Source organism: Ctenopharyngodon idella, chromosome 11 (genome assembly GCF_019924925.1).
Source record: "Ctenopharyngodon idella isolate HZGC_01 chromosome 11, HZGC01, whole genome shotgun sequence".
In the NCBI taxonomy this organism is placed as follows: Eukaryota; Metazoa; Chordata; class Actinopteri; order Cypriniformes; family Xenocyprididae; genus Ctenopharyngodon; species Ctenopharyngodon idella.
Window position 1 is genome coordinate 29,114,482 of NC_067230.1, and position 24,893 is coordinate 29,139,374.

Consider the following 24,893-nt stretch of genomic DNA (forward strand, 5'->3'; position numbering starts at 1 on the left):
TTGTTGTTTTGCCCAACTTTTATTGCCGTCACTCTGAAGCATAACTGCCTTAAATAGAAACATGGCAAACACAAAAGCAAGTGACCATATGACGAGTTATTTAACAAAACAAAGAACTGGGTACTGGAAAAAAATTACTTTGATTTATTCAGACAACATGACATAGATGAGGGCATTGTGGGAGTTCTAGTATGATCTGACTCGCTAACATGGCTAAATTCTGCCCTCTTCTGTTTGTTATTAGGAACTGTTCATCAAATAACAATTCTGTCATTTACTCACCCTCATTTCATTCCAAACTTCTAACATTTGTTCCTTAGAACAGCATATGGGGTGATGAGGAAATAATGACAGAATTTTTATATTGTTATAAATTGTCTAGGTAGATAACTATTTAGCAAGAATTAGAGCCTACATTTCATATTCAACTTTTTTATTAGAACACCAGAGTGTGTCTTAAGCCTCCAGTGAACGCTGTCTGTTGCTAGACATGGTGCTGCTTTTTGGGGTTTTCACATCTTTGCCTCTTCCTGTACGCAGAGACTCGTCTTTACGCAGGACCTGTGACAAATAACCAACAAACACCTTGTAACTGCATAGCAACCGTAGTTAATGAATAAATCAGAATGGGAAAGAGCTATTCTGTGTGCCTTACACTGCTCATCATAACGTGCTGATGGAGTTCTTTGTGGGTCAAAGGTCGATCCTCCTCATCTGTGAGAGAAGAGTCCTCGGTCTCATAATCGTGCCTGAATCGTGCACAATAAGACCAAGAGGACATATTAACAAAATAAAGTCATTTTTTCCTCATATTATGTGTAAATTTGTTTTATCTCCATAGACTGTGCCTATACGGCTCAACATATGAGAAGCTGCTCTCACCTGGTAATGGGGGGCTGAACGATCGCTGTGTGTTTCTGCACGTCTGGCTTCTGACCCAGCAGGAACTGAGCGACCCCTTTCAGGTCGTCACTCTCCTCCACGTCCTATTTATTTACATTACAGTTACACTAATGGTCAACAGTTCGGAATAAGTCAGGGTTTTTTTTTTTTTTTATGTTTTTGAAAGGAGTCTCTTATACTAATCAAGGATGCATTTATTTGATCAAAAATACAGTAAAACAGTAAAATATGATTACAATTTAAAAGCACGGTTTTCTATTTTAATATATTTTTAAATATCATTTATTCCTGTGATTCAAAGCTGAATTTTCAGCGTCATTACTCCAGTCTTCAGTGTCACATGATCTGATTTCTGATTATTATCAATGTTGAAAACGGTTTTCGTTGCTTAACATTTTTGTGGAAACTGTGATACTACCATTCAAGTTAATGCTTTTATTCAGCAAGGATGTTTTAAATTTATCAAAAGTGACAGTAAAGGTACAATTATAATGTTACAAAAGATTTCTATTTCAAATGAATGCTGTTCATTGATCCTTCCATTCATCAAAGAACCCTGAAAACAATGTATCATGGTTTCTACAAAAATACTAATCAGCAAAAACTAATTATTGATAATAATAAGAACCATTAATAATAATTAAGCACCAATAATAACTGATAATAATAATTGAGCACCAATGCTCTGGCGTAAATACAAGTACAACGGATGCCCTTTAGACTATTTTAAGTGTATTCTACACTACTTTTACAAACTGAGGAATGAGTCAACATTTTTCTGGTGGTAATCGAATTGCATTTTACCTAAAATACTTGTTAGTTTTTTTTTTTACCGTAGTAAAACTGCTCTAACGCATGTCTTTGTATTACTTGTTTAATGTTGTTAAAGCAACAAAAACTATGGCTGTGTCTGAAATCACCCCCTACACCCTCATTCACTATTCCCTACATTAGTCCACTAATATAGTTCACTTGAAGGAGTGAATAGAAATTAGTGAGTGAATTCTGACACTGAGTATGTCTTTTGCATAGTTTGTGCTTGTTGTTTAATAACTATTTGAAACTTAGCAAAACTGGCGGCTCCAGTAATAAACCTTATTTAAACCTTAATTAAACAATTTAATAATCAATTAAACAGGAATTTATACCTATATGATATTATGCTGTAGCCACATTGAACGAGCGGTTTGGAAAGCGGATGCTGCAGGCGCCATCTTCTGGTCAGACGTGGGAATTCCCTTGGCATGACCCTCACAGTGTATTATGGGTATTCTCTAGCTATGAGCGTTCACTGGTTGTACACTCGTTATCGGGTGCATTGTGGGATTGAATGAGTGCACTCGATAACATTCACTTTGGTTTTGGGCACAACTACTACAAATGGCTGTCCCCTCAAATAGTGCCCCATTTAAGGGTATAGGGGGTGATTTCGGACACAGCTTATGAAATAACCTGTTGGTACCTTCTGTTACATGTGTGCCACAGTGAATGGGTCTTTTCTGTACCTTAGATTTAATGAAGGCTTGAATGGTGAGCAGTTCACTGGTCCTCTGCTCCAACAGGCTGAGGTACGCCATGATGTTACTGCCACTAATCCCAGAGGAAGAGCCCAGCATGTCTTCCACCAATGTTGGGTCGCAGTCAATCTTATTGAACACACTGTCTATCCCTAGAATGACATCAACATGTGCAACTGCTACTTTTGTGTATAAAAACACAAGTTTCATATAAGTGTAATTATTCTTCTAAGACAATAATGTGACAAGTTATCTTCATTCTTCTAGGGTTTATTCATGTGGTTATGGTAAAGCATGTTGGGGTGATTTTTACTAGTACCTGTTTTGATCTGATCAAGGATCTTGTTGATGTCATTGGCCTGGGCTTCATACTGTTGGGCCTGTGTCTCACACTCTTGCTGTAGATCCTTCACCTGTTTTAATTCCACCTGATTTTCCTGTTCCTGTTGGACACCTTTCATGTGCAACTGCTCCATCTCTTCTCCAATCTGGAACAGCATCAACACAAAAAATGGTTTTCTACTGTTATGTCTGTATTAAAATGTGAATGTGAATAACATTATGCATGTTGCACGTTCCTTGGCAACTAAAATAAAATAAGTTGAAGTACTAAAATTATTATAACTAAAACTGAAATAAAAATAAATTAAAGCTAAACAGAATAAATATAATAAAAATGACAAAATCACATAAAATATAGTATAAATACTACACTATATAAATACTATAATAGTAAATAAATAATACTAAAATAAAGTAATTTTTTGCCTTTGCACCACTGCTAAGTGAAATAAACCTCATTACACTTTGAATCATTATCTCACAAAAAGTGGAGGGGGCTAAACTGTCCTTCCTCATCATGTTATGTATATTAAATGATTATGCAAATTTGTGAACAATATGTATGTTTTGGGTCTTATTCTACTAGCTCTGTGAATCGCACTGACCTGATGGATTTGCTCTCTCAGTTTCTCAGCTTCTATGTTCTGTTCATTTACATAGTTGAAAAGAGCAAAGTTCCTGTCCTCAACTGTTAAAAAACATAGAGAGTTGTAGCATAAAACATTGTAATCATTTGCTAGCACAAAACAGAAAACACAAAGCTCACCCTTAATGAATTTTGTAACTAACATCTCCAAATTATCTTCCCCGGTCAATCTCTTAATCCGCTGGAAAACCTCCTCGAGAGTTTCAAATGTCTCCTCTCCAGCGTCTGCCCTCCTCTGCTGCTTCATCTCTGCCATCAGCACACATTGTTAACTTTTCAGCCAAAAAATAGTACTTTAAAAAGCAATTAATACTTATATTTAGAAAAGATGCATTAAATTAAATTCTGTCATGACAACTCTCGGAGAGTTTGGCATGGTAATGGATATGACAATTTTGATATGTTTGGTCTTGCTGGAATAGATCTGCTACGTTGTTGCTGCTGCTGCTGCTGCTGCTGTTGGTTATTGATGGAGGTTTTCTGAAAGCGCGCTGCAATTGCTACAGCAAATGCTGACCAAGCATTTGAAGGCTGAGCAGCAAGCTTATTGGCTACTGATTCAGCAGGAACCAATCAGCGGTCCCCTATATAGAATCAGCTATCAGCTGACCTATTAGCTTGCGCCATCTAGAGTTTCATGACAGAACTTTGATCTTACTGATCCCAAACTTCTGAACGGTAGTGTATACAATTTAACCAACAACAATTTTTGGTTACAATTATTGCTCTCTGACCTTGTCTGCGTCTCATTTCCTGTCCATCATCCATGGCAGTTCTCTCGTTACTCTTGGTGGCCATGAACTCTTTGAGTCTGTGTTCATGAGCGATGACTCTCTCCAGCTCCTTCCTCTCAGCTGAGTACTGCGCAAGATCCTTTATCGCCTTCTCCTTCATCATGGTAATTTTGGTCTGAGCCTCCTCTCTTAAATACACACATATAATTAGAACCGGCTACAAATGTCCACTTATTGAGGGTGGAGCAATTTGTAATACCATACAAAATGATAACTCTCTATTAAAAGTGATGTGTGCAATTTTTCTGTGTTGAAAGCGGTTGGGAAACCTTTTGCGCATTTCAGATTGGTGATGCTAGATGTGCAGCAATCAGTTTAATTAAAATGACATGCATTTGATTTAATCAAGACTGCGTGGAAGGAGGAGAATAATATATTAACCAATAATATTTCATTGAGGACTTTATGTTTACATTGGAAGCAGGGTTATTATCATTGATTCAAAACTAAAACTAAAACTACAAAAAAAAATAAAAAATTCTCCACTGAAATAAAGCTGAAATAACTAACTAACTGAAATAAAACCGAAGCACTAAAATTTCTAACTGGAAATAAACAAAAAACTAAAACTAAAAAAAAAAAAAAAAAATAAACAAAACAAAAACTAATAAAAATAACAAAAGCACATAAACGAAAATTAAAATGAAAACTGCTAATAAAAACTAATTCAAGTATTAATTCAAAGCATTAATAAAAACTATAATAGTAAAATAACACTGCATGGAAGTTAAATGTCATGTTGTCCAAAATTCAAAAATCATCTAATGATAATATATTAGCATTGAGCTAAAAAATATTATATGCATTATAGAAATTTTCTTGAATTTACTGGATTGTATTCCTTTTCAGGTTTTTCCTGATTTTGAGAATACTGTATGTTAGCGAAGCAAAAAAGTATCTCTCTCACCTTGCATCAGAAGCTGTGGTTGACATGTCGATAACTTCACCAATATCCTTACGAACATCTTGCAATACCTGAAAGAAAGACAACAGCACTTGTTTTAACTGTGTTCAATCACTGCATCCCTCAAACTCATTATACACCCCAGAGCTGCCCAGAATGCCCAACCTTCTCCAGTCTGCGATGCAGCTGCTGGAATCGGACGCGCTCCATGCGGAGTGTCTCGAGCTCTTCTCTGAGCTGGCTGTTCTTTGTCAGCTGTTTGTTAAAGCGAATAAGAGCCTGCAGGGACAACAAGGGGAACAAATCACACACTAGGTATGTTTACATGCACTGATTTTCATCAATCCGAATGAATCCAATCAGTTTTCATATTCTAAAAGTTCTGTTTATATGAACCCTAAGCTTTGCACTCCAATTAACATATTCGCTTATATGTGCATTACATATATTATAAACAAAAATGTATTCTGCGGCATTCAGAACCAGAGATAATAGACCTAAGTCAGGATTGCATCATATTTATTTTTGACAGGAATGAAAACAAGACTGTGAGGGATAGAAGTACAGTGTGTTCAATGGATTATATTGTTGTTTAACAACATACTTGTACAGCCAATGAAACGTCTACGCAAAAAAAAAAATTCAGTAGACCAAAACTCCATAAATTAATTTTGAAAGTTGTGAGTTATTAAAAAATTACATCATCTAGGACCTTTATTCAGTGCGCGCCATTGTAAAGTCTCTCACAGACTTATTTTCATCTGTGTTAAATTCAATATGGCGACTAAGGTTTATGGCTATGTTTATATGTGTACCAATAATGTGATTATTTCCAATAATCAGAGTAAGGACTTAATCACATTAAGATGATTGCATGACACAAGCAAACCTCTTCACTCCCGTTTACATGCAATTTTCATTATGATTATTTGCTAAGAATTGTGGTTATTTTTACCGCCATTATTCACTACACCAATGCACAGCACAAATGATGAACTCACACATAGTAGGAGTGTCACTGACCATTGTTTTATCTACTTACGTCAAATGCAAAACATATTTTTTTTGGTGACACGCCTAAAAATTTCTTTATTTCAATGTTTTCGGCATCAATATTCTGCATTATATTCATGTTGCACAACATGTTTCTTCAACACTCCAAAAATTTGATCGGATTATTCCAGGTCTTCACCACTCCTTCCAATCAAATCGAAATTTTATATGGATCTATTGAGGTGATTAAATGAAGGCCTTTCAGTCCGATTGAGTCATCAATTTGGTTACTAACAGATTATTTGGTTTCACATAAACGTAGCTACTCAAAACCAGTTCAGCATCATCTATGGAACAAAATAACATCTAGTTTTGTATGGCCGATTGTTTTGCTGGAGTCTGGTCCAGTCTGCAGTTTATTCTGGACAAAACACTACATCTACACTGACTTACATGTAAAGTGCCCACAATTGTGTGGTCAGTAAAACTGCATGCTGTGAAATGTTTGATTCTCTATTTACCCGGTCTAGTTTGTTCTCCAGGGTGCGTGTGGCCTTCTGAGCATGGCGGGCCTGAGACGTGTGACTCTGGGAAGCCGTGATCTCTCCTCTTCTCATTTCCACCAGCCTTTTCTCCATATTCGTGATCTGCAAACAGAATGCATGCAAATAAACATTTGTAGCACCAACAGCGTGAGATGTGTCATGTGGCAAAGTTTAATAATAGGCACACCTCCTGTTCCAGCTGTGTTTGGGTCTGTCTCTCATTCTTTAGTTGATCATCCAGTGTGTTTCGTTGCTCCAGCAGAGTTTTGATACACTCAATGTCCTGATTGTCACTCTTTTTATTTGACTGGCACTCAAACACACACAACAACTCTTCCTGTTCCTCACGCAGCTTAGAAATCTCCTGCCTGCGGACAAATTCGCACACATCAAACTAAATATGCTCAAACACACATTGCACACAACACACAATGCAATACATGTACATAATGAGGACATTCGATAGGCTTCTACTGACAAATCCTAACCCTACTCCAAAGAGAAAAACAATGCATTTTTACAATAAATATAATATTTACTTTATATATGATCAGGTTTGTCATTGTCAGTTAAAATAATTGACTTAATAAACAAAACAAAAAACTCCTGAAAGCATTTAATGGCATTGACGGTGGGTGGGACTGACCGCTGTTTGCGAATTTTTTCCTGTGACTGGATGCTGTAAGCCTGCCGATCCCTCTCCATTATACGGAACTGTCTCTGCAGTTTTTCCAGCTCTGTCTCAACTGGACACAAACAGCTGGTTGCATAAGAACATTCATCTGCATGATAATAATTCTTAATTATCATTAACAATGTGTCATTTGCATACCAATTCCATCAAAGTCCAAGTCACTGCTGCCAGAGAGGACACTGGCTGCTGATCTTCCACGAGGCATGATGATGATGATGACTATAGTCACAAAACACTGGGCTAACAACAGGTGCAGATCAAAACAAAGCTTTGAATCATAAAGACAAAACATAAGTAACAAAAAACCCCAAGGTCACCAATTTCTTGATTTGTGATTTGTATCATTATTTATTATACACCGAATATAAAATAATATGGTGTATATATTAGGTTAAAAGTACAGGTAAAACATTTATCATCAAGTATGGTACATTAAACATTTGATTCATTGAGACTGAAAAATGATTTCAGTCAAAAATTAGAAACGCGATAGCAACGGGTCATAATGCGCACTGCCTCTGTGGCGGGAGTAATTAATTCGTCAAATACAAAAATCCAGAGGCCTTTCAGGTAAATAAATATGAAATATGTTAAAAAAAGAAAAAAAAGTGAAGAGTTTTTGGATGAATATCTGAACAAAGATGAAGCAGAGGACAACGAAAAAGACGCTATATTCGACGGTAAACGCGGTGGTGACGTCTGATTTTCCTTCAAGACTTAACGTTATGTGAGTGACTAAAATGCATCGTTTCTAATTTCAGGGTGCTTTCACATTAGCACTTTTGGTGCGCACCCGGGTTCGATTGACTTTAGCATTCTACATTCGCAGCAGATAGACGCAAGTGCCTTTATGAACAAAACCAACGGTTCAAAAACAAAAATATTAAATTGAGGAGAGCAACGTTATGCATTTTGCCGCCTTCTCCTGCGCCGTCGTTACTAACCAACGGAATAAACAGCTGCTGGTTTGATGACGCAAACGAACCGCGGGTCGGACCCAAATAATATAATATGAACACAGTCCAGCGGGGGCCAGGGGAGGGGGTAGCAATCGAACTCAGGTTCGGTCCAGGCAATCGAACCAAGTGTGAAAGCACCCTTAACCATTATTTATACAGCTGTGTTCTGTTGACTAACTAAAATTACCATGGTATCACCATGCTTTTGGGCTTGTACTTTGGTAATACCACGGTCTCTTTGGAGTAACGTTAAGTTACCTTGGAGTAGCAGGTAAATGACATGAATATGAATAGGTACATGAATATGTAGGTAATTATTCAGTTCCAGGATGTATATATTCGAGTACCATGTTCTCACAATAATTTACGTTAATTACCTATACCATGGTAGTACCACAGTAGTATTTACTATATATTTTTCTACACAGACAACCATAACATTTTTCGCGTCCATAACAAAAATGTTTTAACATTTATATTGATGAATTAAATATTAATTTGAAACAATGATGATGCTATACAATCGAGAACGTACGACTAGTCAAGCTATGTTTAAAAATATATATTTTTTTAAATAATGCTACTTAGTTTTTAGCTTCATCGCTGCCTCTGATAACAGTAAAATATGGTGAGGTAAATAAAAAAAAGATAATGAATAGAGATAAATCTTACCTTACTGTTATCACTCTTCAGGTGGTTTTATTTGACACGTCTTCCTCCCTTTTAACAAAGTTGTTAGCAACGGTCTCTAAGGAAAATAGTAAACGATCTACAGCGGGCGCTGTTTCTCACAAACACGAGACCAGTGAAAGGAAGAGACTTTCAATTCAGCTTTATTATTATTTTTTGTTTTTAATTAAAATGAAACATGTAAAACAGTAGTCATACAAGAAAGCTCAAATAATTTGAACTATTTGACAATAATTATTTCCTATTTACTTTATTAAAAGTCAGTGAATTGCAATATTGTATGAATGTCCAGTATACAGTCAAACCAAAATTTATTCAGACACCTTGAACATTTAATTTATTAATACAGTTTATTCACTATAGTTTAAAAAAAAATGGTAATAAAATATGACAAGATCTTAGAGTTAAACTGTGTCAGAAAAAAATCTTAATTAGGTCAGATAACACTTAAGCAAAACATGGTCAGGTCAAAGTGTCTGAATAATTTTTGGTTCCAAATTTTTATCAGTTTTACTGGTAGTCCACTGTATGAATAATTTTTGGGTATAATATGTCACAGTTTACTTTATTTTGCTATCCTCACTTACATAAATGAACTATAGTGTCCTGCACCCACTAGTAAAAATATATAAAAAATGTCTGAATAATTTTTGGTTTGACTGTATATATATATATATATATATATATATATAATTATAGCAGATGACTGCATACTGCTTACCAAATTAAAAATTGATTGACGTTGAAATGATTTATGTGAGAACTAAGAAAGAAAGGATCATTAGGACCGTTATAAAAAAATATTTGACCACAAACTACAGCGACTGACCAATCGCAATCAGGCATACCATACATACCACAGAGCCTAATAACAATAATATTAATAATTTAGCAGTTGTTTCTAGCTTTCTTCAGGTGGTGTTGGTGGGACCCCTTCTAAAAATGTACGAAAGTGATCATCTGTGTTGAGTTCTGGGTGTTTGACCAACAAGTGGCATTTAGGGAAGAAATAGGCTGCTACCAGCCCTATGTTACTAAGTAAACTGACTCCTACTTGAGCAATAGACTTATCTTTATCATTTAGACTTGTGTAGATGGGGATGAACATCACCCACACTACACAGTAACTCAAGGTGGAGATGGTGATATCTCTGGCCAGGTTGTACTGTCCTGGTGGCTTTAGAGCCATGAAGGTGGACATGAATGATATCAGTGCCAGAAGAACATTGAAACCGAGCATCAAGCCGCAGTTTAACATGGGCTCCACTGGGCAACGCAGAAAAGTTTTCACATAGTTCACCTCCAAACTGGCCACGTATTGGGTCAGGGAGGGACCTTCTCGGGCGTACCAACCACATAGTCCCGCCTGGAGCCCGCAACATCCCAGAATCACAAACAAGCTTCCTCGTCCTCGTAGGTTCTCCAGGTGATCAGGAGACTTTTCAGGGAACTCTGTGACGCACACAATCTGGTAAGTAAAAGATGGCAGTAGATTGTTTTATTTTTTTGTATTTCTTGTTTTAATACATTGGTTCTATTTGGTTTTATTTCAGGACTCAGATTTTACACTGAACCTCAAGTGGCGACTCATCACAGTACCACAATTGTTAATTGTGAACAAGTACAGATGAAGTACATTTAAATTGTATTAATACTGCAATTAAATTTTATTACATTATTTTTTAAATTATTTATTTAATTTTATTAAATTAAAATGGCTTTTATTATGCATTGATTCCTTCTTTCTTTAATTTTTAAAAGATCACCTGAAGGGAAATGGTCAGAATGACTGAGAGGGCCACAGTGGGAAAAAAGGCGTTTAGTGGCTGCTGCAGACGGCACACGATGTCTCCCGGCTGACCCAGGAACAGCACCAGGCTTATACATTCTCCCGCTAGGCTCAACAGGGTAAGGCCAATCAACGGTCCACCTGCAGTTTTCACCAGTGAAGTTCCTCTGTGCATGAAAAATAGAGCCCCTACCCATACATGTGATGCAAGCACCAAAATTCCTCCCAGAATGAGTCCGATTGACTCATAGTTGCTCCAGTCCAGGTAAGTATAGATGGGATAGACACAGCTTGTGCTTCGCAGGGTGGACCACTGGCCAGTGGGACATGCTCTACACTGGATGTCATCTTCCAATCAAAAGAGGAGGCAGATTAAGGTAAGTCAACATCAAATGGCAAAGAGCTCATAAATGCACACATTTTCTATTCACTACAGGCATGTTATATAAAGCAAGTATGTTCAGAGCAAATATTAACAGCCCTTTTAGGATTGTTTAGAATGGCTTGAAAACCTAGGTTGGTGTAGTAGACCCATGGTCAGAAATTAACAGGCTTGGAGCAAAAATGCATTTAGGGAATTACATTTAGTTCCTGTTTTTTAATTGTATAATTTGTATACTCTATGTAGCAGGGTATCCGCGGTGCATTAAAAAGCATTAAAAGTCATTCAATGGATTTTGCGAAAATTAAGGCCTTAAATGGCATTAAAAAGCATTAAATTTTATTCCTACAAGCATTACATTTTTTACGTAGTTTTTAAGAAAAATAATACTACCAGTTTATTTTGAATATAGCCTTCATAATTAATAACTTTGATTTGCTGTAGCAAAATATGTACATTGGTGTGATACACACGCGGAACCAGTTTGGTAATTGCCTCCGGCCAGTGCAAAATTGCCGTAACGCCGGTTTGGACAGCGGCGGGCTGGGACCTGGAGACGGAAGGCTGCATCAGTGTTGCCAACTTAGCGACTTTTTTTCCCCAAAAAGCGCATTGTGACGAATACAGCGACTTGTTAACCTGATCTAGCTTCCGAGACCCCCAGTACTGCCGCACGAGCGCGAGATCTTGCTTTCCTGCCTCAGGCGCACCTCTCACTGCATCTGCTATTCAGTGAGTGGCTGAGAGGAGCAGCGCATTCACTTCAGGCTGTGCGAGTGTGCGCTCTGTCAGAGAACAAATAAAATAGATACTATTGCTTCTAACCTGATTGACCATTTTACATGTATATATAGCCAAAATCTCTAATTAAATGTCTTTATATTATGTGTATGGTGATTTTGCCAGACAACGTCTCTATTATAAATCAGGTTTTTAGCGCTGGTTTAACATGTCAGGGCTCGACATTAACGCTTGTCAAATAGTCCGGGTTAAATGGATTTTTTGAAGGGGCAAGTGAAAGAGAATTTGACTTGCCCGGCTTGACAAGGAGCCTGATTCAAAATGGAGTTTTTATAACTTGATACAGTTAAGCAAAATCACACGACCAATGCTGTTTTCCTAAATACAATCACGATTAAAAACGTGACACTGATTTCATTACTGAATGATTCAGTGTTTTGAACGAATCGGTTCAAAGATTCAATGACCTATTCATAAACAATTGCTTCATTCTTGAATGAATCAGCCATTGTAACGAATCGTTTGAACGAATGACTCAATGACTCACTTATTAAGACGGTCACTTGCCGCCACCTACTGGTGGTTTGGTTTCATTTTTAAAAGTATCATTTCCCCCCCAACATTTCTTATTTGTATTTTCAAAAAATATTTAAAACAATCCCATAACATTATTTAATACAGTTGTATTTTTTTATTGTTGTAAATGATTTAATTGGATTGGTAATAGCCCTTAGTGTCTTATTCTAATTGAATTTATTGATCAAATTTAAGAATTGAAAATGAAAGATGAATCATTTTACATGAATCATACAACATGAATTTAAAGATGTCAGATGATGATAATCATACAGCAGGTTTAAATATGTCAAAGCTGCAATATTCTGAAAGGATATTGCTTCAGAATAAATTTATATTTACACCAAGCAACTGTTTTACTCGTACAAGTGAACGACCGATTTACTTGTCCGAAGGACAAGCACATGACAAGGCTATGTCGAGGCCTGCATGTAGTCTTAATAGGCCGCGTTTCAGTCACCATTTCATATTGTCTGACAATATATATTGTCAATATATACAGTGGCAAGAAAAAGTATGTGAACCACTTGCAGAATCTGTGAAAATGTGCAAAATTTTAACAAAATAAGAGATATCATACAAAATGCATGTTATTTTTTATTTAGTACTGTCTTGAGTAAGATATTTTACATAAAAGATGTTTACATATAATCCATAAGACAAAAAAATAGCTGAATTTATTAAAATGACCCAGTTCAAAAGTTTGTGAACCATTGATTCTTAATACTGTGTGTGGTTACCTGGATGATCTACGACTGTTTTTTTGTTTTGTGATGGTTGTTCATGAGTCTCTTGTTTGTTCTGAGCAGTTAAACTGAGCTCTGTTCTTCAGAAAAAATCTCCAGGTCCCAAAAATTCTTCAGTTTTCCACCATCTTTTGCATATTTGAACCCTTTACAGCAGTGACTGAATGATTTTGAGATCCATCTTTTCACACTGAGGACAACTGAGGGACTCAAACACAACTATTAAAAAAGGTTCAAACAATCACTGATGCTTCAGAAGGAAACACGACGCATTAAGAGTCGGGGGGTGAAAACTTTTGAACAGGATGAAGAGGTCCAAATTTTTCTTATTTCGCTTGAATATCATTTTTTTTTCCATTTAGTACTGCCCTTCGGAAGCAACAGAAAATACTTGCATGTTTCCCGGAAGACAAATTAAATACAATTTACCTTGATCTTCAAATTCCAAATGTTTTCACCCCCCATCTATTAATGCATCATGTTTTTTTCTGGAGCATCAGTGAATGTTTGAACCTTTTTTAATAGTTGTGTTTGAGTCCCTCAGTTGTCCTCAGTGTGAAAAGACGGATCTCAAAATCATTCAATCACTGCTGTAAAAGGTTCAAATATGCAAAAGATGCTGGAAAACTGAAGAATCTGCAGGACCTGAAGGATTTTTCTGAAGAACAGAGCTCAGTTTAACTGCTCAGGACAAACAAGAGACTCATGAACAACCATCACAAAACAAAAAAACAGTCATAGATCATCCAGGTAACCACACACAGTATTAAGAATCAATGGTTCACATACTTATGAATGGGGTTATTTTAATAAATTCAGCTATTTTTTTGTCTTGTGGATTATATGTAAACATCTTTTATGTAAAATATCTTACTCAGGACAGTACTAAATAAAAAATAACATGCATTTTGTATTATCTCCCTTATTTTGTTAAAATTATTAACATTTTCACAGATTCTGCAAGTGGTTCACATACTTTTCCTTGCCACTGTATATATATGGCATTAAAAAGCATTAAATTAGATTTGATGAAACCTGTAGAAACCCTGATGTAGAATATTTAAAATTGCACTCATAACATAACATGCGATTATTCTACCTTTGAACAGAAAAAAGCATCATTAAACATTCTTAAAAAGTTTATTTTCTACGGCAAATATTGGCCCTTAATGGAAAAGTTAATTCCAGACCCTAGTAGCACCTGAGTTGTTTAGGTACGTTCCCTCCTTGCAGTCAATGCAGTCGAAACAGCAGGAGTGGAAGCCTTTAACTCTGCGCACTTGTCCTATTCCACAGTCTGAGGAGCAAGTGGACAATGGCACCTGTTACAGAGACCATTTGTCAAGAGATGCAGGCTCTATAATAGTTAAAATAACAGTAAAATGTTCCAAAAAATTCATATTTAAGCATTATATATTATTAATCTACAAAACTAATTTTATCATTGATGCCTTTAAATTGAGGGATTTTTAAGATCATGAGAAAGTGTCTCAAAACTATTGGCTGGTAATAAAACAAATTATATGAAGCATTTCAAATTACAAGCATTTGCCCCATTCGTACCTTCCCATTTTTCGTGTGCCATTTTATGTCTTCTTTATCAATTGTGAGGTTCTGATAAAAGTATCCAATTCCATCAAATTGCACAGTGGTGTCATTAAAGATCCATTGCATAAAATCGTAGCCAAAGTTTGGATTACCCTCTTTATCAAACTTAAAATTGGCTCCCTCTAGATCTACAGAAACTTTTTGGAGTTTCTGTAACAGCTGTTGGAAAGATAATATATTGTTCTATTAGTACACTTTTAATCTTGAAGGCTAAAACAAGCCGATTTACAGAAAAAAATGCTTGTGAGTGATTACCTGCCAAGGATAGACTTTGTCAGTCTTGGGATTTAGAGCACAGCTGGTGGCATTGCATCCAAGCAAGTCATGCAGTGCATATGCAACACAGTAGATGGCAGTATACACACTGAAAGCTGACCGTTGCACAAGTTTTACCTCTACCATGCTCATGTTGGCTTGGCTAAGGTAGCTGCAGCTTGGGCAAGGGTTGTCCAGAGGGGAGATTTCTGTATCTGGCTCCTGGGGGATTTGTGTCTCCTCCATTTTTTTCAAGAGCTCATGTATATAGGGACTGAATAGGCGAAGAGGTCTGGTGATGTCTGCAAACGCCAGTACTGTGCCTATTGAATTGATGCCGGGCAGGGTAAATACACCATCGTTCAGAGACCATCCTGTGCTTGCCACCCAAACGGCTGTTATGTTGCGTTTGATTACCTGGTCAGGTAATGATGACAAGAACATTTAGAATCACCAAAACCTGTAGACTTATGAATATAAAGAAGTGAATGAAAAAGAGTGGGGTATAATATTTTTCCCTGAAGCCCACTTATAATAATTCCTGCACATATATAGTTTCATAATTTTGTTTTGTGACCATTTTCTACTCTCTTTTTGAGCCTTAAATTTAAACAGGCTGTTTTTGCTGCTTTGACTTTAAAGGAACACTCCACTTTTTTTGAAAATAGGCTCATTTTCCAACTCCCCTGAAGTTAAACAGTTGAGTTTTACCATTTTCGAATCCATTCAGTCGATCTCCGGGTCTGGCGGTACCACTTTTAGCATAGCTTAGCATAGTTCATTGAATCTGATTAGACCGTTAGCATCTCGCTCAAAAATGACCAAAGAGTTTCGATATTTTTCCTATTTAAAACTTGACTCTTCTGTAGTTACATCGTGTACTAAGACCGACGGAAAATGAAAAGTTGCGATTTTCTAGGCCGATATGGCTAGGAACTATACTCTCATTCCGGCGTAATAATCACGGAACTTTGCTGTCGTACCATGGGTGCAGCAGGCGCAATGACATTACGCAACGCCTGTGACCCCCTGCTTGCACAGGGAGCGTGCCTTGCAACCATGGCAACTTTTCATTTTCCATCGGTCTTAGTACTGCATCTTGCATTCTAAAACAGAAAAACATGTTCTGTTTGAACAACCTGTAAATGTTTATGTGAACACCCTCTTTGCATGCAAAATGAATAACAGCCCATACTTAATTTACATTTATTTATTTAGCAGATGCTTTTATCTGAAAGGACCTCACATGAATTTTGTCATAAGAGTGATCAAAATTTATAGTACACAATGCCAGTTTTAAGTGCCCTTGTTTATGGTTGTAGATTTGGTAAGCGCTGTCTTTAGCTGTTTCTTGAAAGTTGTGATGTGAGGTTTGCAGCTTGTTTCACCAAAGAGGAAGAGCAGCTTTATGCTTCTTTGTGAAGGGATAACAATAAAAGCCTGTGTTAAACTGTAGCCAGCAGTTGTATGTGGTGTCATATTAATGTATTTGGGAATCCAACAATTTTGGAACAAGGCTCTTTTGCAACTTCTAATTAATTGGTCTTTTTTTGGTTTGGCCAGAAAGTTTACAGTTCTGAATCCTGAACTCCTGTACTTCAAAAGATCAAATATTTTTTTTCACAATATGGCCCATTTAAAGTTGCAAAAAGTTTTTTCACCTCTATGAAGAAGTCTCTGGCTGGCTTGGGGAGAGAGAAGACCACCACCACTCCTACTTTGGCGTCCACAATTCGACTGAGAATCTCTTTTATCGCTGGCTCTGGATCACTGTATACAGGAATCAAACCCTGATATGCCACACAGATGGACTCCTCATTGGCCATGCTGGAAAACTGCTGCTGACCCTTCTGTCCGTATTCATCATCACTACCTACTATTGAGACCCAGTTCCACCCAAACTCTTTCAGAAGCTGCACCATGGCCGCAACCTGCCAGCGATCACTGGGAACTGTGCGCATGAAGGACGGGAAGGTCTCTTTGTCGCTGAACATGTCGCTGGTGGCACCATAGCTAATCTAAGATTGGGCAATTAGAGACAAATTCAAAAACAGGAAGAGCATCCCTAATTGAGTGTAAAATTGCTAGTTAAGTTTTCAAAATATTCATTTTTTTAAATATTTTGCTTACAAAAACAATTCCAGCAATATGTTAGGTAAAAGTACATGCATTATATTTGTTACTTATATTTTTTTCTTCCAAAAATGAAGTCTTTTTACAGTAACACTTTACAATAGGGTCTCATTTGTTAACATTCGTTTTTTTCTGTAGCATTTTACATTCTTTTTCTGTTACAACTACATTTTTATGAAATTTTATGTTTCATTCTCTAACACTTTTAATGGCAACTCACCAGTGGCATCAGAAAAAACCCAATCAGCTTGCCAATGACCGGGACCAACTCAGAACTGTTTGGGCCTATGATAGCTATAACACGAGTCTTGTAGTCGGTGTAGTTACAGGAGATGTCCAGTTCCTCTGTTGACTCCTTTGTGAGAAGCTGGAGGACGGGCTTCATGACAACGGCTGGTTGCATGCAGGTGTCATAACTTTCAAATCCTAGTGTGATTCCAGGTAGAAGATCCTCTAAGGAATTGATCTCATCCACAGAGAACTTCATCACCAATGAGAGAGACAGACCATATGTGCTTATACTGCCAAAACAGAAGGATTAAAGGTTATTTTAGGAAGTAAATCTTTTTTAAATTTTGCAGACTATGCGGTCAATATGGCTTCCTCAAAGATTTTACCTGTTGCACTCAAGATCGTCAGGCTTCACCCGTTTGCTCAGTACACTGGTGAGTTCGTTAATGGGGAAAAGTCCTCCTATCATAATATCTCCAGGGGATTTGAAAAGATTTGTCGAGATGTTCTCAAACCATGATGGATTCTCGCTGAGTCCAGACCCCAGAATGCCACAGAGCAACAGAAGCGTCCACTCCTTAGCCATTCTAGAGAGTAGACAATCCAGGAAGCATGAAGAAGCAACTCCCTATATCATGGAAATTGATAAATGGGTAACACTTTAGAATACTGATCCTTCATTAATGAATAACTACACAGGAACAAATGAGTATTTCATTATTCTCTAGTAACTACTATTAACTTACAAGTAACTCTGATTAATGAATTAGTAAGTAATAGTGCTCAGTTGAAGGTGGTAGTTCACTATTAGCTAATCAGTAACTACTGTTTTTTTCATACCTCCCAGAGAACTACTAAGAACTACTATATACAGGTTCATAATTAACATGAATAATGCATAATGTATAATTAATTCTAAAGTAAAGGTCATGGTAACACACTAGTAATGACTTAAGTATTACCAAATCCTTCAGAAGGAATTACTAATTATTTGGATCATTATTCTAAAGTGAAAAACATGATAACTCTCTAGTAACTACTGGAGTCATTGTAAACTTTTGAGGTTTTTGTAAAGTATTGGATAGTAATAACTCAAGAGTTACTACATAACTCTAAAGTAACTACTACTTATTTGGATCAGTATTCTAAAGTGAAGATCATGGTAACCCACTAGTAATTACTTAAGTGTTACCAAGTACATCAGAAGGAATTACTGAACAAAACTGTACAAAATCCTCAAAAGTTTACAATGACTTCAGTAGTTACTAGAGAGTTATCATGTTTTTCACATTAGAATACTGATCCAAATAATTAGTAATTCCTTCTGAAGGATTTGGTAATACTTCAGTCATTACTAGTCTGTTACCATGACCTTTACTTTAGAATTAATTATACATTATGCATTATTCATGTTAATTATGAACCTGTATATAGTAGTTCTTAGTAGCTCTCTGGGAAGAATGAAAAAACAGTAGTTACTGATTAGCTAATAGTGAACTACCACCTTCAACTGAGCACTATTACTTACTAATTCATTAATCAGAGTTTCTTGTTAGTTAATAGTAGTTACTAGAGTGTTAATAATGCATTACTCATTTGTTCCTGTGTAGTTATTCATTAATGAAGGATCAGTGTTTTAAAGTGTTACCGATAAATGAAAGTGAAAAAGCTGGACTGACCTCAGTATTGCTTAGGCTCTTCTTGTTTTGATGTGTTGTGATTCTCTCAGTGGCGAGTGATTATGATAGTTAGATGGTCAACTGACAACACGTATGTGAGTAATACGCCCCACCCCACACTTCTGATCAGCTTGCATGTGCTTTGCAAGTAAATTAAGGGTCTACATCAAGTTTCATTCCGGCTTCACATGGAAATGTTCTGGTCTCACCTCAATGTTCAAGCACGTTTTAAATGACACTGATAATTCACAGAGTAAAGCTTTGAAGTATAAGGGGTTGTTCACTCTGTGCTACTTTGTTAATTGCTGGTGCTTTCCAGTTGCATCTAATCTCAATTTTTTTTTTCAGTGCTGTGTTTTTACGACACTATCAAGTTAAACTTAAAAAAAATCCTTGCTTTTTGCTTTCTTCATTTGCGCTCTGTCTTGCTACTTTTTAGTGCAAAGCAACTAAATAACTGTTTAGGTCAGAGGAGTTTCTTATGTATTGTGTAGAAAGTTGTTGTAGGTGTACTTCAGTAAAATATGAGTCAAAGGAAAAACATTTTTGTTATCAAACAGGGTGTTATTTCCCAGTCACAGAACTTGTATGTTCAGAAACACTTTGTGTATAGTGCAGTGACAGAACATGAGCACAGAAAAAAGATCTGGTACAAAATATTTGTCTGGAAAAATGTGTGTTGAATAGACAATTGAAATGTGGCTTGCACAATGCGTTCATACAAAAATTTCCATAGTATTTGTTTGTGGATTTGATAGAAAGTGCTTCATGATGGATTTTGGCCCATGGATGAGTAGCGAATTAAACATTGAAAGACAGCAAGAACTAAGGAAGTTTTCAAATGACTTAATATATGTCCTACCCATTTTAATAATTAATGTTTTTTTGTTTTTTTTAAGATTTATTTTAAACATACCTATATCAGAGATTTGATAGAATTGATTTTGTGACCTTAAACTCTTTAGAATATTATTAAATATTATGAACCGGATTTCTATTCCATCTCTATTGTATTTGCAAGTTATGTAACGTCACATACATAATCTACTTAATACTGTGGGCGCTTAATGGCTTTGCATAAGTGCAACATCAGATGTATAATGTCAAAGCTATCGGTCAGATATTTGCATGCACTTTTGACTTGTTGAAATGAATTTATATTGAATTCCAGTCCCAGCCACATGTTTACAAGTGCTTTGCATACATTTGGAGTGGGGCGCGTAGCATTTTTCTCTTACATTGTCATTCGTGTTAGTTTTTGTTTATATGTTATTTTGTAAATCTCACACAGGATTATTGTAGTTGAATGGATTGAATCCAGATGATGAATAGATTAATCTTAATTATTATTTGCCTAGAGTAAATACAGTACATAAGCAGGACTGAGATCATCTTTCAATTATGAATAACATAAATAGTAAATTTATGTTAAATGAGAAACATTTGAGAGATCCATTCGATAGACATATTTCTGTTCCATATAAATAGAAAAAGCTCCCTTGCAGCTTGATATGATATTTTAAAACCTTTAAGACACATTATAGCTGATTTCTAGTCTCTTGCTTTTGCCAACCTTAATCATTATATCTCTTATGTCACTAACCAGCAAAGGTCTAAATGATGTTTTAATTGATGATTATAATCAAGGTCTTCTCTATAAAAGAAAAAAAAAAAAAAAAAAACCTTCTTTATCTCCCTCAAGATCTTGACATCAACCGGTAAAGGCACACAAGCATCTTATCCCATTTTTTTATCTGCTTCAAAGCTTTTTGCTACCTTTGATCCTTTGCTTTTGCTTTCTCTCTTCTTTAGTTTGCACGCACTGCACGTATATGCTTTCTCTCTTTTTTTTTTTTTTTTTTTTTTTAAAAAGAAGGTCATATCTATACGTATGATATAAAACAAATTTTCTCCTTCAGTTTGTTTTGGCTTTGATGTTCAGATGTAGATGTATAGGGGTATTTGTATGTTGCCCAGTTGGACGACCTTCCTCGAGTGCACTGCATGGGTGTGTTTTAAACATGCGTAGGTGGATCTTCTACCTTCCCTCTTCCTGCATGCGTAGGTGGTGATGAGCGGGTGTGTGTGCTGGTGTGGGTTTGGGTGAGTTATTATGAAGCTGCACATTTGCAGTTTGTTTTATGCTCTGAGGCTGCATTAAACATGGAGGTTTATAGTTGATTCATTAAAACTGGCAGAGAAATGTTTCTTTGTTCCCCCCCAAACAAGCTACATACTCAGTCAAATAGTATATCTTGGCATCTACAGTAGCTACACCATCTAGGACTATGAAAATTGTTGAGTGACTTACAGCACACTGTAAATTGGATTTTTTTTATGACTTTTTACATATCCGTTACACTGTCAGCAAAAAACTGGTACCTTAAATGGTACAACAGATTGTTACTGTGGCAGTAATTTGAAAGGTAACTAAAATGTGCATATTAGTACTAATTTGCATCATTTAGGGGTAGATAAAACATTTATCTGGCCCCAAAATTGTTTTCAAAAGGAAGTGTCAACATAGGAAAGTTAATTTAGTTTGTTTTTATGCATGCATGCTTTTAAGTGTCTTTCTCAACAGCATAATGGCAGCGTTTGAACGTAAAATTTTATCAACCCAGGTCCTTAATAACTAGGCTACACTACATACACCAGGTTTCTTAGAGGGTTAGTTCACCCAAAAATGAAAATTCTGTCATTTATTACTCACGCTCATGCCGTTCCACACCCGTAAGACCTTCATTAATCTTCGGAACACAAATTGAGATATTTTTGTTTAAATCCGATGGCTCCGTGAGGCCTACATAGGGAGCAATGACATTTCCTCTCTCAAGATCCATAAAGGTGCTAAAAACATATTTAAATCAGTTCATGTGAGTACAGTAGTTCAATATTAATATTATAAAGCGACGAGAATATTTTTGGTGCGCCAAAAAACAAAACAAAATAACGAATTATTTAGTGATGGCCGATTTCAAAACACTGCTTCAGGAAGAGCATAATGAATCAGCGTGTCGAATCAGCTGTTCGGACCGCCAAAGTCACGTGATTTCAGCAGTTGTTATTATAAAACATATTAAATATGTTTTTAGTACCTTTATGGATCTTGAGAGAGGAAATGTCATTGCTCCCTATGTAGGCCTCACGGAGCCATCGGATTTAAACAAAAATATCTTAATTTGTGTTCCGAAGATCAATGAAGGTCTTACGGGTGTAAAACGGCACGAAGGTGAGTAATTAATGACAGAATTTTCATTTTTGGGTGAACTAACCCTTTAACACCAGATCATTTTCTGCAGTGAATACACATACTTTAGTCAGACTTTTATTTCATCCATTGGCTTTTAAAAAGTTTTAAAAGGGGGACGCATTTACTGTATGTACTTTGAAAGATTGCATACAAATCATTTAACAGTAATAAGCACTGACCTTTAACGTACCATCTTGTACCACACACTTGTTTCATCACAGGAAGCCACTAGGTGGCAGAACAGTGCAAAAAGCATGCAGTGAACATGGGTTGAGGGTGCTTCTTAGCATGCGTCCTGATGTGCCCTGCTTGCACAATATTCAAGAGTACTGCTCATTAAAGAAGTGATTAATAAACACAACTCCATGCTGTTACTGTTTGTTCCGATAAACAAACAAAAATACACAAAGTAAAGAAGGTTATTCCATATTTATGAGCTGAATATATTCATCTTATGTGATTAAGGAATTGAGTGATAGAGGCAGACAGATCTAGTGATTTGCACAGAGAGGGCAAAAAATACATGCGTGGGTGGACACTGATGGCCTCAGGGCTGTACAAGGGTACACTCTGTAGCCAGAGCGTGTTTGGACAGCTGATATCAAGGGTTGAATGTACCTACTTTCAGGGAACGGAGATGTGACCGGTTATGAGTCTGCATGTCCTATCAGCAGATAATTACTCTGTCAACATCATGTGTGTTTGGTTTGTTCCCTGGTGTCTAGTTTACGCCTGAGATTTTACAGCTTGCGTAAGAATGTTCTGCTGCCGCTATTGCTCAGGTTTACAGCTAGTTGTGTTGCGTAGGATTGTATTTTTAGAAAAAAACAGATGCATGATGAAACTGTTCCAAAAAGCATCAGTTTACCAACGTCAGAAAAGGTGCACAGTTGCATTTGGAAGCAGTATAGAGTGTATGAGCGTTTTGGGGAGTGCTGAAAGCTAGTGCTGAGATCTCCCAGAATGCTGTTCTAGCCTGATTCCCTGTGGACTCACTGCCTTGTTCTGTTGAACTTCCATTTGTGTTTCATCCAAAACCCCCCGCTCCCACTAGACCCCTCATGTTCGTCTTGCTCTCTCTTTCTCTCTCCCCTCGTGAATGGTTGGATGAGTCCAGCTCTAATCTCCATCAGCGGACACAGAGAACACTGGGCCCGTTGTCAACACGCTGGCTAGATCCACCACAGTTGCTGACAAATTATTAACTAGACTCTCGTTCTCTGCCTCTCTTGATCCTTATTTTGCGCTTTTTCCCACTTGTTCTGCAAATCCTTCTCCTTCAGCGTGTTCTTTTGTCTTCATATACGTCTTATAGGACAAAAACAATGCTCTGCAATGTGTTTGCAAGTACATAAATGCATTGGCACAAGTTTTTATGAAGAATGAGTACGTCTTATGTTTGATAATACTGGCCAAGTGTTTGGATATGCTCCTGTCTTCTATTCTTTGGAAGAAAATCAATCAGCAGAGATTTTTACTAATTATATACTGTAGCAACAGTTTTACAGCAGTTATTTATTAATCTAGGGTTATGTTAATTTATAAACATGCTATTGTTATGCTATAACATGCTATAACATATGTTATGCTAACATTATTAATAATGAATTAAAAAGAATAAAAGCTGTAAAAGTGTGGTTCATTGTCAGTTTGATACCTTTTTGAAAAGTGTTACTTCTACTGTGTATTCTCTGCAAGTTAAACCAGAATAATTTTTTTTTTTTTTTTTTACATTGAGTGAAATTGCACATAGCACCTTTAAGGAAAAGTACCAGTATGACTGCAACTGCAGCAATTGCATCACCTGCTGTGTTTGAGATAAGATTGCAAAGTGCAAATAAGAACACAGTGTTAATATGATTCTAGAACTGTTTAGTAGGATGAGAGAAATGCTAGTTTATTCAGATTAGAATGATAAGGTTTGTTTTGACAGTCCAAAATACTAGTTGGCCTGCTGCTTTGTTTTATGTGAAGTTTAATGATGTCTATCTGAAGTTGTTTATTATTTAATTAGGTGTATGCATTAGGACAAAAACGCATCTATTCTAACCCGTAACATTTATTACAGGTTAGAACAGATGCGTTTTTGTGTTGTGTTTTATTGATGGTTTTGCGTGTTGGCTAAGCCTGCCACCCGCAGTTAAACACATACGACTCATCCTTGTTTCCTGTTGTCCCCCTTTATCTACAGTTGTCTGACCTGTTCTTCTGGTTCACATGGGCTGTGTGTGTAACTGTATGCACTTTGTGTGTGCGTCTATGTATGTGTGTGACTCACGCACACATACACACACATGCATAGTCATGGGCAAAATCATAACTAAACATTAACACACTTAAACACATACAGCATATATTGTAGAAAATGTACCAAAATGTAATACATGTAGAAGATTATTATTTTCTTCAAATACTAACCCATGTCACATATCAAATACAAACTCTGTAATTAAAGTCAAACAAAATAAAGCTTGACAGAAGAAGGAGGATGTAACGAAAACAAAACAATCTGA

At 36.5% G+C, this 24,893-nt stretch overlaps 2 protein-coding genes across 6 annotated transcripts; both read right to left on the bottom strand.

Annotated features, from left to right (window-relative positions):
• odad1 (outer dynein arm docking complex subunit 1) lies at positions 1-9,050 on the bottom strand. 3 transcript variants are annotated; one of them, XM_051912507.1, is made up of 15 exons: positions 8,970-9,050; positions 7,477-7,578; positions 7,291-7,390; positions 6,832-7,012; positions 6,621-6,746; positions 5,272-5,385; positions 5,110-5,177; positions 4,143-4,330; positions 3,529-3,657; positions 3,368-3,450; positions 2,740-2,908; positions 2,409-2,572; positions 883-986; positions 656-749; positions 1-561 (listed from the first exon to the last, which is right to left on the bottom strand). In XM_051912507.1, exons 2-15 carry the CDS (start codon positions 7,541-7,543, stop codon positions 457-459), a joined length of 1,692 nt encoding a protein of 563 aa, XP_051768467.1. In that variant the 5' UTR covers positions 7,544-7,578; positions 8,970-9,050; the 3' UTR covers positions 1-456. The 3 variants fall into 3 exon arrangements, with proteins under 3 accessions (XP_051768467.1, XP_051768468.1, XP_051768466.1); XM_051912508.1 differs by having other exon boundaries at positions 7,477-7,557; positions 8,970-9,025; XM_051912506.1 differs by lacking the exon at positions 8,970-9,050 and having other exon boundaries at positions 7,477-8,524.
• A 143-nt stretch (positions 9,051-9,193) lies between these two features.
• On the bottom strand, positions 9,194-21,782 carry LOC127523008 (taste receptor type 1 member 3). Of its 3 annotated transcripts, XM_051913420.1 has the most exons (9): positions 19,128-21,782; positions 17,835-18,035; positions 17,438-17,738; positions 16,746-17,102; positions 15,085-15,501; positions 14,785-14,988; positions 14,423-14,543; positions 10,754-11,124; positions 9,194-10,455 (listed from the first exon to the last, which is right to left on the bottom strand). In XM_051913420.1, exons 2-9 carry the CDS (start codon positions 18,032-18,034, stop codon positions 9,889-9,891), a joined length of 2,538 nt encoding a protein of 845 aa, XP_051769380.1. In that variant the 5' UTR covers position 18,035; positions 19,128-21,782; the 3' UTR covers positions 9,194-9,888. The 3 variants fall into 3 exon arrangements, with proteins under 3 accessions (XP_051769380.1, XP_051769379.1, XP_051769381.1); XM_051913419.1 differs by lacking the exon at positions 19,128-21,782 and having other exon boundaries at positions 17,835-18,122; XM_051913421.1 differs by lacking the exons at positions 9,194-10,455; positions 10,754-11,124; positions 14,423-14,543; ... (1 more) ...; positions 15,085-15,501; positions 19,128-21,782 and having other exon boundaries at positions 16,286-17,102; positions 17,835-18,122.
• Between the last annotated feature and the right edge of the window lie 3,111 nt (positions 21,783-24,893).